Raw genomic sequence first — 15,587 nt, forward strand, 5'->3', positions numbered from 1 at the left:
ATCAGTAGTACAGAATTAGTTTTTTGCTGAAAATTCTGTCTTTTTGTTATTTAGCTTAATGTACTGCTTTTCCATTTCACATGCTGATTAAAGTGCTTTATGTAGGAATGGTTCCGTTTCAGCTCTTTAATGTGTAAACAGAAAAAAAAGATTTGGTCAGCTGGCTTTTTGAGGAATGGTCAGTAGAGGTTTTATTAAAGAAGAAAGAATAAATATGGTTCTATGTAAAAAGATTTCCAAGTGTGACTTTTTTGCCTGTGATCTTTACTACTTTATATGTATTTTCTGTCTTGGCTGTGATGGCTCTTGCTGAGTTCTGTTGGAAAAAGTGTTAATTTCCCTTTGTTATGAAGTACTGGAAGAGAAACAAGCGAAGTGTCTGTGTAAGTGCAGGAGGATTTGGCTGGAATGGAAGCCTCATGGCTGGGGATTCTCTCTCTTGCTTGACATTCTCTGGCTCACAGGAATGACCTTTTACATTTGCAGTGAACCTGTTGGGCTGTAGGCAGAAAGTCAGGCTGATAGCTCCACTGACTTCAGTTTTGGAGAACAGACCTTTCTTTCAGCAGATTTATTGTGTTGAACCCTGAACTGGGACATGTTTCTTGAGGCTCACCAGACTTCTGTATTCCTGAAGCTGATTAAAATGGTGTATGGCTGTTTATCTGTGTGGTATTTTTTTTTTTTCAGTGTAATTTTCCATCCCTAATGATGTTACTTTATCCTTCTGTACCCACCTGCCTGTATTTCACAGGCTGCTCAGCTTTCCTTTGTTCAGGATGATTGAAATGGTGTGATTGTGCATAAGCAGTTAATTCAGAGTCAGAGGTTTAAAAATAACTTGTCCAGGTTTAGTTGTGCTGTTCAACCAGTAGTGATACAAATGTGGTAATTACAATTGCATAGACAGAAGTGAGTGACATTTAGCACATTGTAATTGGCTCATGTGGTTATAGTTACCTTCAAGTGAGCTTAGTCATTAAGACAAAGGGTTAGAAACTGGACTTAAAAAAAACTTGCTGTAAGTTAGGAGTGATTTAAATAATGGATCTGGCCCTATTTTAGTAGGTTAGGACACTGTTTTCAGAATTTTGAGAAAATTCATGGACTAGATGTATAAATCCAACTTCTAAGAAAATTATAAAACTGATGTTGGCAAGAGTTAGGCAAGAAAACAGTTCTTACAGTCAGATAAGTGAATGTATAATGATGATCAACATAAAAATAAATGAATGCACTGTTACTGAGCTAAGAATAGTGTATTTGTCAGCATATATGCCAGAATTTACATCCCTATTAAAATGAAGAAACTGATAGTGGGGCAGTGAGAGAAAAATTTGCAAAGCCACCTTAAAAATCAGATCTCATCAAAGTAGGCCTCATACCCTGTGAGCCATGGAGAGTTTTTCTCGTTGCACACCAAGAGTCTTGGCATATTCAGTGCTCTCACATTACATGCAAATTTGTTCTGTGTAATTCAGGCACCTCTGAAGACTGGTGTTGGCTAAAGTGATTTTCATATTAAGTTCCTGTTTACTTTGGAGATGTGTAGGATTTTAAAACTTTCTTCTTGTTACTTGATGGTTTGTAGATCTGTACTTTTCTTGTTTTAAGCTCCAGTATGAAAGGCTTGGAACAGGGACAATCAAAAATAGGGATGTGTTTGAGCAAAATCTGGCTGCTAGCTGTATAAACTCCTGAGAAGATGCTGCTTAAGCTTTGAGGTGTTTAAGTGAATTCGATATCTCTTTAGGCCACTGTTGGTTTAATTTTTGTTCTCTTAGGTGTTTACCATTAAGCACTATGATGCTGTTGGAAAGGGCAGGGGAAAATATTTAGGAATCTACAGGTAATAATGACTAGAAAGTGCTTTTACTGTTCCAGAAAGCTGTGGGCTTGGGGGTAGGGATTATGCCTGTGGTGGTGGGTTTTGTGTTGCCATTTTTAAAAGAGCTTGAGAAGCTCAGAAAATGCTGTCTGTAGAACAAGGTGTTCTGGGGCAGGTGAAAGACCTACATTTATGGACTCTTTCTGGTGTCTTTTATGGGCTCTACATAGAAAAGTTGACTTAATCAAAGAAATTTGCTCTAAATGGCAAACAAACAGAAAATGAAACTTACAGTATTTTTAGCTTTGCTTGTACCTCCTCCTACCATCTGAAAAGAGGAAACCAGAGTACACAAGGTAGAAGCTGGAAGAATTTGGCCCTGAAATCACTTAATATTCTGGTAATGAGGGTGACTGAAATTGTTATGGATTCTCATGAATCTGTTACATTTGCTTCTTGCAGGAGCTTGAAAGGTTAGAAGTTTTTCTGCTGAGAGGGATTTATTTGTGTATCCCTTTTAGAAGAAAGTATCTGTTCAGTGTAAGTGAGGAGGAAAGGAGACTATGATTCTTCTAGCCTTGAAATACTGAGAGGGATTTGTGTATCCCTTTCAGAAGAAAGTATCTGTTCAGTATAGGTGAGGAGGAAAAGAGACTATGATTCTTCTAGCCTTGAAATCTGTGCATGTAAATATTTATCCCTTTCCTTCTTTGGGCCATGAACATGCTAGTAACATTTAAAGTTTGACTAATAGCTATTATAATCAGTCTTCAGAGCTTCAATTGCCTGTAGGGCCAGGAAGAAATTATTTTCCTAATGTGTAATTTGGCTTCTTGGCTGCTGATGATTTGTGCAGTGGCAGATCACGCTGTGACAGCTGAAATGCTTCCTACCCCAAATGTTATGTTGTGCCCTCCTGGAGCAGTTGCCAGTCATGTGGCAGGGCTGACTGAAATGGCACAGTCAGCAGCTCTTGGTTTGCTGCAGTTTACTGTTCCAGAGTATTAATGGGTTGGCTGCAGTATTAGACTGGTAATGGACCATGATGGTATCAGCTGAAGCTTTGGGAAGAAGTTTTTCCAGGAGATGCTGTTAGGAGCTTAACAGAAAGAGTCATCTTCCTCTGTAGCATGGGGATGGTTCACCTAATAAAGCATGCCCAAGTGATCTCATGTTTAATTGCTTGCAGAGTCTTTGGGCATTGGTAATAACCTGTTCTCTGTTGGTGACATACATAGTTTGTGTAAAAGGACAGAAAATACTATTTCTGGACTTGCACTGCAGAAGTTTGTGAACTTGCTTGGCTCAGGTAGCACAAGTGCAAAAGGTGAGCAACTGCTTCTAATTCTGGAATGGGCAAATAAATACCCACTCTGCTCTTCGGGCGCTGTCAGGGGTTCACTTCCACCAAGACTTTGTCCTCCCTGTGGTCCATATTGAACAGGCTGAGAGCTGCTCTTTGACAGGGAATTGGGTGATTCCTTATGACTCCTCAGTGGAGCTTGTTTTAAAAGACTTTGCCTCGTTTGAATGAGGTGACTCGTTGCTTTGGCCTGAATTGAGAGCCTGAGAAGCCAGTTGGAAAAACAAGCTTTCATCTCATGGGGGAGTAGGTATTTCCTTGCCATTTCCTTGCTTTGATGAAATAACCAATAAAGTAGAAACAAAGGCTGGAAAGTTAGTCGAAACCAAAATAAAAGGTATAACCAAAGCAACTTCATGCCCACCTCAGCTGAGGTGTGATGGCTGTGGAATGACCAGCAGCCAAACTTTGCAGTGTGACTTCTCCTGCCTCTGTCATCTGCCCTCTGAAGACATCTCTTAAATGATGCACTGATGAATGGCACTTCTGTTTAACAGTGTCATCCGCTCATGTCGTGGTTTAACCCCAGCACAGCCAAGAACCAACAGCCTCTCACTCACTCCCCCACCAACAGGATGGGGGAGAGAATCAGAAGGGTAAAAGCTACAAAAACTCATGGGTTGAGATAAAGACAGTTTAATAGAGAAAGCAAAAGCTGCACACACAAGCATAGCAAAACAAGGAATTCATTCACTGCTTCCCATGGGCAGGAGGTGTTCAGCCATCTCCAGGAGAGCAGGGACCATCACGTGTAACAGTTCCTTGGGAAGACAAACACATCACTCCAGATGTCCCTCCTTCCTCCTTCTGCCTCCCACCTTATATACTGAGCATGATGTGCTGTGGTATGGAATATCCCTTTGGTCAGTTTGGGTCACCTGTCCCAGCTGTGTCTCCTCCCAATCTCCCATGTACCCCCAACTCCCTCCCCAGTGTGGCAGTACAGAAAGCAGCAAAGGCCTTGGCTCTGTGTGAGCTCTGCTCAGCAACAACAAAAACATCTCTGCATTATCAACTCTGTGTTCTACACAAAACCCAAACATAGCCCCATACTAGCTTCTATGAAGAAAGTTAACTCTACTTCATCTCAAACCAGCACATGGAATGTTCTCCAGCATCTGTCGCTTTGTTTGGAAGCTGTCACAAAGATGAAATCAGTCAAGAGTGGCTGAGAAAGTGTTTGGGGTTTAAGAAGGGCTGTTTACCTCCAGGCTGCTGCTGTGGAGAACTTGGAGTAATTTCTGTGAGCTTCTGTGTGTGTTATCCTCGTGGAAGAAGTGTTGGTACTTTCTGCTCTCTGTACCTACAGCAGATCCTATTTAAAACAGGGGGAAAAAAACCTCAGGAAAATATTAAGAATTTGCAATTTGATGAAATACCTTTTCATGGTCTGCTGGTTGTTGATAGATTATTAATATAAAAAGCTGTTTTCTAATGAATTTTTGATTTGTGTCTGATAACACAGTCAAGTGGTGTGTATTCTTCATTTTCAAAGCAGAGACCTAGAAAATGATAGAATGCCAGAAAGCTCAACCTCAGAGCTGTAATTCCCTTAGGCTGTTAGGAGGATGTGATTGTGTATCTAGCTCTTTTTTTAAAAATGGTGATTGTTGAACTTGCAATAAATCAAATACCTGAGAAAACAGAATTTCATTCTGTATTTCTCCCCAAGTTAAAAAATGAGAATTTTCCCTCCGTATCGGCTCATCTGTAATTTGGGTTTTTTGCACAGAGGATAACCATAACATTGCTGTGAAATTGTGATCAGCTGTCATACTCTGTGTTTTAACCTAGCGTGTCAAAGCTTCATTTTCTTACATCTTGCACTGCAAATCACGTACAGATTTTGTGAGTTTTTTAAAAACCAAAATTAAACAGTGACTTGAATGTCTAAGGTCATATTTATTGCCAGTTAAATTGAACAGAAGTCACTTGTTTTTTGTTTCTAGGATTAAACTTTAAGCTGGTAGACCTACTCCAGTAATTTAACAGCCCAAATTTTTGTCAGCTGTAGAACTTGGTTTTGTAACAGCTGTTTAAAGGCTGTTTTGGTTTGTTTGGGTTTGTTTTTTTTTTTTAAATTTCTTGCACCACCTTCTGTGTATTTGGTCAATATCAAAGATTGACCAAACACCTGATTCTTGGATCAAGGATGAGTTTTGTTTGTTTTGGAAAGCATTAAGGTAATAACATAAATACACAGAAAAAATACTATGTTACTGCTAACATGGAATCAGAGAATAATCAGAGTTGGAAGGGACCCTGGAGGGTCATCTAGTCCAACTCCTGACCCTGCACAGACGTCTCAGACAATCACACTGTGCTGAGAGCATTGGCCAAACACCTCTGGAGCTCTGTCAGCCTTGGGGCTGTGACACTGCCCTGGGAGCTGTTCGGTGCCCAAACACCTCTGGGGGAAGAACCTTGTCCTGATACCCAACCCAACCCTCCCAGACACAGCCCCAGCCGTTCCCTGGGTCCTGTCCCTGGCCCCGGGAGCTGAGCTCAGAGCTTGCCCAGAGTGCGAGCCTCAAACCGAGTGGAGCTCTGTCCTCAGTCTCCTCCAGCTGAACAGCCCAAGTGACCTCAGCCACTCCTCCTGTGGCTTCCCATCAAGGCTCTTCACCATCTCCATTGCCTCCTTTGGACACTCTCCAATAACTTCATAACTTTCTTATATTGTGGCACCCAAAACTGCACACAATGCTCAAGGTGAGGCTGCAGCAGTGCAGTGCAGAGCAGGACAGTCACTCCCTCAGCTGTTTGGCAATGCTTTGCCTGATGCCCCCCAGGACATGGTTGGTCCTCCTGTCTGCCAGGGCACACTGCTGACTGATGCTCAACTAACACCACCAAGGTCCCAAGTCCCTTTCCACAGCACTGCTTCCAGCATCTCATTCCCAGTCTGTACCTGCAGCCAGGGCTGCCCCATCCCAGGTGCAGAATCTGCCACGTGCCCTTGTTCAACTTCACGTGGTTGGTGATTGCCCAGCTCTGACATGACTGACCAGGACTGCTCCTGCCACTGTTAATATTGCAGGACATGCATATTATTTATAATCTGAGCTCCCTCTTCCCCTCTGTGGTGATTTTCACCCTAGCTGAGCTAAGTTGCTTCCTCAGCCTGTGTCAGTCAACATCAGAATTCTGAGCTATGGTAGCTTGGAAAGGAATGGCATAAAATCTTGTTGTTTGGGAGTTTTGTTTACTTTTTTTCAGGGTTTTTTTTTTTAGCATACCAAAAGAGACTTTTGGAGATGACAGCAGTGATCTTTGGTTTAACTGTGGGTTTGGCTCATATGGAAAGTTGTGGAGCTTGTGCCTTTTAGGAGAAGATATCAAATTATCTGGGGAAGTCAGGGGTGCAGAATGGGATTTGCAAACAGTGAGATGTTAAGTAGCATTTTAAATTTTGAGTGCTGAGTGAGGTGTCATTAAAGCAGCCAATGAGAAAATGTTTGAGACATGTCAAAACTAATGTTTCTCTGTGTGGTAGATGCCTTTACTCCTGCCTGCCAAGAGTGCTTTTTTCTTATTTCTGCTTTTTGAAAGTAATGTCACTTTTCCTTATCATAGAACCATCAAGGTTGGTGGAGACCTGTAAGATCATTGAGTCCAACCATTAACTTGCCACTCTGCTGTAACCCCTTATGACCTTATAATACTTGTCCTTGTTAGAACACTGACCTTCAAAGTGGAAAATGAAGGTTTAAATCTCCTTTTTCAGACTGGAATTCAAAATCCACACGCTGTGCTTCTCTGTGCTGAGAAATCCCTGACTTCTTCTTGTTGAAGTTGTTCCTCATTGCAGAGAGAGGGGGGTGTTACTACTCCCTCAGCTTCATCTGGCTGAATGGTAGAGGCAGTCATGGAAAAAGGATGTAGGGCAGAGCAGGAGTTATTTATAGGCCTTTCTTTTCTTCCTAATACAATTTCTGGTTTGAGGCTGTTACTGTATTCTGTTCTAAAGACCTTTGGTGTATGTGTGAAAAGTCTTTTGGGGAGTAAAATGCAGAACTCTGAGCTTTTCTTTGCTCTTTAAATCATATTGTACAGATGATTATATTGTACAGGAAGGGCAATGCCCTTATTTCTTTGTCTTTGAAAGAAAGTAGAATGCTACATTTTGAGAGAAACTGAAAAACAATTGCCTGACCAAACATTCAGAGGAAATGAAGAGAGGATCTGAGGATCCTCTATGTGGCTGAGACATGGACTTTTCATTGAGTTTAGTCATATGGTACAAACACTTTAAACTGTTTTCAAATTCTAATATGTTACTGTCAAAATGGAGAGAGTTGTTTCCATGCCAGGGATTAGGGAGCAGTGTGAGCAAGACTTTCCTGATGTATGGGTAAGATTTTAGGTGTATAAGTGAAACTGAAATTCTGTGTGTAAGTGTCCAAACTCTTTGTGGGCTTAGCTGTATTAAACTCAGTTGTTCAGGTACCCAGCCTGTCCTGTTTGTTGAAGTACAGTTAACTTGGTACAACCAGTCTTTTTAGGGAATCTAGAAGAAGTCGTTCCCTTTGGAGCTAAACATTTTGATGCCAAAAGACTGATTTGCCAAGTGTGGTACTTCTGCTTCTCAGAGGAAAATTAGTGTCACAGCTTTGTGTCTGGTATTTTGTTAAACTCTGCATTGTTATTTTGGTTTGTCATAGCTCTTTCTGCAAAAAGAGCTACAGCAGGTTTTAGATGTTTAAGTTGCTCTCTTTGTTTAATAACAAGTTTTTTGTTTTTCCTTGCAGCTTTCATCCAGTCAGATGGCATCATAGAAATGCTACGTTTTGATGAAGGAGACCTATTGCAGGTATGTCATCTGAGTAAATCATCTGAACTAGTGTTGGATCATCTCCTTTTTGATAAGAGCTTTTTGACACTCATGGGTAGGTGGATTTTTGAAAATAAACAATCATCAAACAGAAGTCCATAAAACCTTTGGACTTTTGAGTTATTTTTCAACAGTATACTTTGGTGTGTCCTGATCTTTTATGTTGGGAAACTAGTGGAGTTTATCACAGGTTCTGTCAGGTCTGTTTGTCCAGGTTGGTTTTTTTTTTCTCAGAAAACTGAGGGATACTTTGTGTTTATGACTTAAGAGTTGGGATGCAGTTGGATAACTCAACTAGAGATGCTGCAAGTGTGGCAAGATTCTTGAACCTAAAGGCCATGGGACCAAGTTGCCATTGGGTTTAAAGAAACTTAATTACTGCAGTCAGATAGTTGCTGTTGCAAATATATGTTTTCCTGGTATAATGTTGCCATTCCTGTCAGCTTTCTTTTTGTATGAGTCAAAATAGGCAAAATGTTAACTGAAAAGAATTAAGTGCTGATATTTTGAGCTGGTGGTAGTAGTTGGGATGAAATACATAGCAATGTGGCTTGATACTGTAGAGTTACATAGTCCTGAAGTTCTGTTGACTAAAATTTCACGTGCATGTGTTTTGTGGATTGGAATTTTGTTGAGACTATCTTGGTGTTTTGTTAAAAGTCCTTGATGATGTTAGTCCTAGTAGTTGAAAGGGAGGAGAGAAGAAAGAACAAAGCAATTAACTGTTTAAATGAGTAGAACATGTGGCATATGACTGTGTTTAACTTAATTAGTTACCAGTGCAGTGCTTGATTTACAATTCTTACCTCCTTTCCAATCCAGAAGAGTCAACATATGTAAAAAGTGTACAGTTCTAGGCCCATGATAATGTTTGTTTCAGATTTATAAGGGTGTCTTTTCTCCCCCCACCTAAGTTGTTTGGGTTTGTTGTTCGGTTGTTTGGGGCTTTTTTTTTCCTTCTTCGCTTCTTAGTCCTTAATGTGAATCAAAAATATCTTACTCTAGATGTTAAGGTTATAATGTACAAGATTGATCACAGTGATGTAAATTGGTGACAGGGAAGACTGCAGTTAAAACCAAACAAAACCCCCAACCTCCCCCCTTAAAAAAACCTCAACCCAAACACAAAAAACCCTTCCAAGCAAGCAAATAAGAAAGTACAAGGTTCCTCATTAACCAGTTGAGCTGTCATGTGCTAAACACAGTGTTAAAATAGATATCTGTGTAAGCTTATGTTTGGACATGTAGCTTAGAGTGGTGGAAGTTTTCCATATAGTGGTTACAGGCTCAATTATTGAAGCTTGTGACTCTGAATATTTCTTTTAACTTGCACAGAGGTACCACAGATCACTGTAAATATAAGGAGAAAACCAAAAGGCTTTGTTTCTTTTCTTTTCCACACTCTATTAGAACATGTTTTGCTTGACACAAGTGGTTTAATAAAAATGTCATTGGCCCAGTGTTTAACATAAAGATGACAAAGTCAAATTCACTTACCTGTACTTTAGGTGTTTCTTTTTCACCAGGATTCTTTTTTTTAAAAACTAGTTAAAGTTAATCTTAGAAATCTGTAATTTACTTACCTTCATAGGCTGCTGAATGTTTGATGTAAAACAAGACAAGAGAGGCAAAATTTCTAAAAAATGATTTGTGTGTCTTATGTTATGGCTGTGGCTCTTAAGACAAAAATACCTATATAAGTGGAAGCAGTTCCTTTTAATCAGAATGATAACATATACAATTTTTTTCTAGCTAACAAATTATTTGGTTTTTTCCATGTAGATTTTAACATGGTGACCTCTTGTGACTACTTACTGCAATTAAAAAAAAAGCAAAGATGCTGTTGTGAAAACAAACTTGTGTCCTGTGAACAGCAGCTACTAAAGTTTTAAACCTAGTGTAGTGTCACTGTTTGCCCTTTGAGGTTTTCTGTAAGCTTCCTAAATGTTTGTTGACTCTAGATCATCCATTATTACAGCACAAATACCATGATGTAGTAGTAAATCAGTATTGTCTAATGTTATGTCACCTTCAGGCAATTTTTTGTGAATATAAAAAGGAACCAATTCAGCACATAAAGTGATTGATAATCATTGAAGTGTCAAAGCCATCTCCAGTCTTGGTTTATTCCCACTCCCTCCAAGAATTTGCTATGTTTGCAGTGGAAACAAGCTTTTTTTCTGGTTTGAAAGAGTTGCTTTCCAAGTAAGGCAAATCAAATGCCAAGCCTTGAATAATTTTGTCATTAGTCATCCTGCCACCTCCCTCCAGTTACTGTCATCTGTCTTGTACTGGGTTTTTGTGCTTGTTTGGACTACATACTGTTGATAAAACAATCCTTATGTGTTTCAATCGCATTTGAGGGCTTTTGTTGTAAAAAATAAATGAAATGTGTTGAAAAATTGGGTTTGACCAGGCTGAGAACAGTTATTGATTGACAGATCATAAATCTTTCAGTTTTCAATAGAAGAACGTTGCATTTGGTAAGAATAAACTGACAATGGAAATTTCATTAGTTCATGCTTGTGGATAACAGTAGCAAAGTAGAGACTTGTATTTCTTGGGTGTGGACTTAGTCTGTGGATTAGAAAGTGCTATACAATGTCATTTTATCTTCTATTTTGCCAGAGCAAAAGTAAGAATTCTATTCTGTAGCATACATCTTCAGATTAAAGGTTTATATTTAAACAAATTTATGCTATTTCTGCCTCTGGATTAAATTACAATAATGAGAGAATTTTCTTGTTCTGTCTCTTCTTCACTTGAATCAGTCCTTTTAAGGATAAGAACTTAACAACTCTTTGACCCCTTCAAATCATTTATTTAGATCCTGAACATAGGGTAAGAACAGTGTTACTGTAAATGCAGTGTAGGGTGGGGGTTTTTCTTCCACAGCAGGTGGTTTGCAGATGTCTGTGTAATTGGTTGGCATTTGATAGATTTGGGTGGTTGGAATGGACCTTGGGACTTCACCTGGTACTTTCTTCAGGTAGTGTCCTGTGTAAATGGACCTACCCTTGGCAGGTGGTTGACTCTTCTGGTCTTAGAACCTCTAGAGAAGTAACATTCATATGATTGCTTAGGTACATATTTGTTTCATGCCTAAGCTGATTGTGCTGCTGCTTTTTTGCTTGAATATATATTCACTTGTGGTTTTTGATTTGGTTTTTCCCTCTTCATCATGATAATTTTGTACTAAAACCCACCTACAGCTTCTTCATGCAAACTTGTAAAAACAGTCTTTCATTACTGGATTTTTATTTGTCTATAGGCTACTTAAAGTGTAGCATTTCATTGGGACATTAGTTCTCTGAGGCTCAGACAGGACACAGTGGTTCCTTCCCTGTGTAGTAACACTTGTTTTAGTAATTCCAAAACGAGGTCTAAGTTTTCGACAGCATTTTGTTTGCTCATATGGTTTGTGCTCACTGTGCCCTCCAGACACTGTTTTCTTTAGTGTGCTAGCAGTTAGCCAGTTCTTTCCTTCCCAGTTTTGGATTTGAGCTCTCCTTCAGCTGAGCTTCCCCTTGTCAGTGCCATCTCCTCCACGTGTCCTGAGTGTTTGAACCCTTGTGCAGCCCTGACAGATGCTTCGAGCCCCTGACAGTGATGTCATCTGCAAATATTAGGAGAGCTTTCATGTTAAGCCAGCATACTGTCTTCCTTTTTGAGGGCTTTACTTTGAAAAGTGAACAGTAAAGGGAAGTCTGTTTTTCAGAGCAAAGTTTTCATTTGTTTTTAGTTCATAAAGAACTGTTTCCCAGGTCACTGTTTGTTGTGAGAGCTCTTGCCTTGGGTAGCTAATATTCTTCTGCACAATGTAGTTGATGACACAGTTCTCTAGAGTGAGTGATCTTTTATTCAGAATAAGTGTTTGAAAAGTACTTCTGCTTATGTACCAAGATTTTTGAAGTAGCCTATTCCTAAAATGTAAAAGTTGTAAGACTTTTCCATCAAATTCTCTTAACGTGAATCTGCTGCAATTAATATCAAGTGTGTGAGATTATTTTTTACAGGTGAACTCCTAGAAATTATGTTTCTGATACTCACTGGTTTGCAGAACAGCTGAAATAGGGGGGAAAAAACAACCCCTGTGTGGTTATATATACTTAATGCATGTTTTCTGCCTTTGTTCATAAAATGCTGTAAACTGCTAGCCCCAAAGGCTGGCCAGGAGAATTGCAGTGGTCCTAAATGTCAAATAGACAGAACTTTACTATGAGTTGCAATGGCTTTGCAACATGGAAGCCTTGAGACCAAGTTACATGTGTGGGAATCAGCAATGTTCATCTCCTGCTGGAGGGATTTTAGCATTTTCTGCATGATCTGTGCTCTATTTCATATGGCTCATGAGAGAAGTATCTTAACAGAAGTGGCAACTATTCAGTTCTGGTGTATCAACAGTAGTGTTTTCAGAGAGTAAAGTTTTAAGTATGTTTTTTAATTACCTCAGGTTTTCCTATTGCATGTTGACTTTTGGAAGGGTTTTGGTATCATCTCTACTGACATCCATCTAGCCAAACTGCTAAGATACAGCCAGTGTAAGTGGGCAATAAAGTGGCTGGGGCCATTGACCCTGATGGGTGTATCCTGCAGGACAAAGTTCAGCTGGCAGTCACTTGCTCCTGAGGACAGTGCTGCTTAATGTCTTGGTCAGCAGCCTGGGGGATGGGATGGAGAGTACTCAGTGAGTTTGGGAATGCTACCAAATTGGGCAAAGTAGTTGTTACACTGGAAGGCAAGGCTGCTCTTCAGAGGGACTTTGGCAGGCTGACAGGAACCTCATGCCATTCAGCCAAGGCAAATGCAAGGGCTGCACCTGGGGGAGGATAACCCTGTGTGGCAGGACAGGCTGGCACTGACTGGCTGGACAGCAGCACTGCAGGAAACTCAGGGAGGGTTCTGGGAGACAACAGGTCCAGTATAAGTTGTCCATGTGCTGTTGTAGCAAGGGCAACTGCCAACCTACTGAATTGTAGGAGCAAATGTGGAGCCAGAAGGTAAGGGGTGTGATTTCCTCCCCACCTGAGCAGCTGCAGTTGGAATATTGTGTCCAGTCTGGGCTACCATTGCAGGGGAGTCATTGACACACTGGAGCAGGCACAGCAGAGATATTCCAGGATGAGCAGGGCACTGAAAGGCTGCTCATGTTAGGATGTATTTCTTCAGCCTTTAGGAACACCAAGAGGGAAAGTGGTTGCTATGTGCAGTAGAATTGTCAGGAGCCACATCTTTCGTTGTGCACAACGGAAGGATGAGAGGCTTTGGACACAGAGTGCAGCATGGGACATTCCAAATCCATGTAAGAAAAAAAGCCCTTTGGAACTTGAAGGTGATCAAACACTGGACCAGGTTACTCAAAGAAGTTGCAGGATTTGTGTCTTTTGAGTTATCTGGAACTCACTGGGCCAAAGCTGTGAATGACCTGTACAACTAGACCTCCTCTGAGCAAGGGTTGACTCCCTGGTCTCTGCAGCTTTCTTTCCCACGTGTGTGATTTTATCAAAGAGTAGAAGCCCTTTTGGTTCATTGCTGTTGCTTGTGAGCAGCTGAAGTCCTTCTGCCTTGTGTGCTGGAACAATTGCCATCCCCGAGCTTTACTTAAAAACTAGTTAATTGGTGCCCAGGAGTGACTGTTGCAAAGACAATGTCAATAGCATGTCTTGCATCAGCTGAAGTCATCTGATGTTTGTTTCCTTAGGTGAGTTTGAGCCATGAAAGAGCATAGCAAGAATGACTGTAAGTCCACTTTCAGCTACCTTTCAGATGACAGCATTCATTTTTTTATTACCTTAAGCGAGATATTCATCATTAATTATATTTCTTTTAATTATCCTGCTGATTAGCATAGAGCTCATGAATGCAGCAATGAAGATTTAAGCTGCCATCTACATATCAGTTTTGTAGCTGTCTCAGCATTCAGCTGCAAGCAGCACGTGGCAGTTCTACAGGAAGGAACCAGACTTACTATAAAACAGCAAGATGTAAAATGTTCTAAATGAGCCTTTCAGACTGCAAGAATCTTTGAAATGAGTGTGGCTGCTCCTGTGTAGGAATACAGAAAGCTTTGGTTCTTGAGAATTCTGTTAACATGAAAAAAAAGTATTTGGTGTCTAGAAACCCTAGGTCTTGACTAAGACAGGCTTCCCTGCTTTGCCCTCAGCATCCTCCTTTAAGACTTTAGAGCTTTAATTCAGTTGCTGAAACATAGGTGACCAGTGCTATTTGAGATGTCCTGGGCTGTCCCAGACATTTATGTGGCCCTGGCAGATATGGCACAGGCTGTAAGAGACACTGTGTGTCCTTCTGGATGTCAGACTGAGCCCAGGCAGGTTGCCCTAGGACATTTATCTCAAGTGGCAGCAGATGCCTATGTTTAGATGACTGAATGCAGTGCTAGGTAATATGACCTCCTACCCAAGAAGTGAAGAATAGCTATTATAACAAATTGGTGAGATGTTAAAATCACCTTGGTGGTGGCGATTTTTTTTTTTTTTTCAGTAGGATTTTTTCATTTTCATCTTCTTGCTATATTTAGGAACCATGGGTATGTCTTTAGGGACAGCCTTCAGGCTGTCAGGTGTGGGGTTTGGTTCTCCATGTGTGCAGGTTTGTTGCCTGGTGTGGTTCCACAGCTATACTGAGCCTGTAACGTGTGCTCTGAGGTACAGATTCTGTGAAATCTTTCTTGAGGATGTGAGCCTCTGGAGAGAAACTCTTCTGAGTCTTGAAATTGGTGCTGGCTGCCTGCCTTCACATTTTCTAACTCACTGTGTGCAAGTTTTTTCAAGATCTTTATTCTGAAATCCCTTTGGTTTATAGTTTAATCCTTCTAGGGTTATGTAAGAGATAAATTAAAGCATGAAACTGTTAGTAGCAACAGCCCAAATGTTGCATGCTATCTTTAAACTTTAAAAAAAAAAATAACAAAAATAAAGAATCATCTCTCTTAAAGATTTGAACACAACCTTTTGGGTGGAAGGATTGTAAATGCCCAGTGCTGGTCAAAGGGGTGATTTTATTCCCCTCTCCTGCATCTTTGACCCACTAAGTTGTGTAGTTCTGCTGTTTCTTTTGTGCTGACCTTAGTTTTTGTTGATAGGCATTTGGATTGGGAAATTAATCCAATTGAAGGGGTTTTTCCCCCCTTTAACTTAGCTTGTTATGTCTTGAAACATTAATACTGTGCACGTGCAGCTTTTTTCCTGCTCTGTACTTTGCAAGGTAGTATGTTATTATTTGCAGTGCTTCTCCAGTACAGATAAGATTTAATGAATTGTTCATCTGAATGATATTTTGCTGATGCTGCTCTTTTAGAATGGATCCTTTACAGAAGAAAAAGATTAGCTATATTTATAGAAGAGCATAGTCTTACTTCTCTTTACCTGATAAAGCAACAGTCTTAACCAAAAGCTCCACTTTAAATAGTGGATTGATCAGGTACTTGGGTTTAGTTCCTGGCATGTATGTCTGAAAGCTTTGTGTAGTCACACAGGAAAAGCAGCATGCCAGCCTGCAGTGCAATAGGCCCACAATTATACCTAAATATCAAATTATTTAAA

The 15,587-nt window shown here is 40.3% G+C and overlaps 1 protein-coding gene across 1 annotated transcript in view; it reads left to right on the forward strand.

Moving 5' to 3' along the window:
* Positions 1–7,942: 7,942 nt before the first annotated feature.
* LOC103811527 (transmembrane protein 131-like) overlaps positions 7,943–15,587 on the forward strand; it is a gene marked incomplete at both ends in the record, with an annotated part of 44,624 nt that continues 36,979 nt past the window's right edge. Inside the window, one exon of the mRNA XM_009084505.1 lies at positions 7,943–8,004. Coding sequence (XP_009082753.1) covers positions 7,943–8,004 — 62 coding nt within the window. The remainder of the gene's footprint in view (positions 8,005–15,587) is intronic.

This window comes from Acanthisitta chloris, unplaced genomic scaffold, assembly GCF_000695815.1.
Source record: "Acanthisitta chloris isolate BGI_N310 unplaced genomic scaffold, ASM69581v1 scaffold21351, whole genome shotgun sequence".
Lineage (NCBI taxonomy): Eukaryota > Metazoa > Chordata > Aves > Passeriformes > Acanthisittidae > Acanthisitta > Acanthisitta chloris.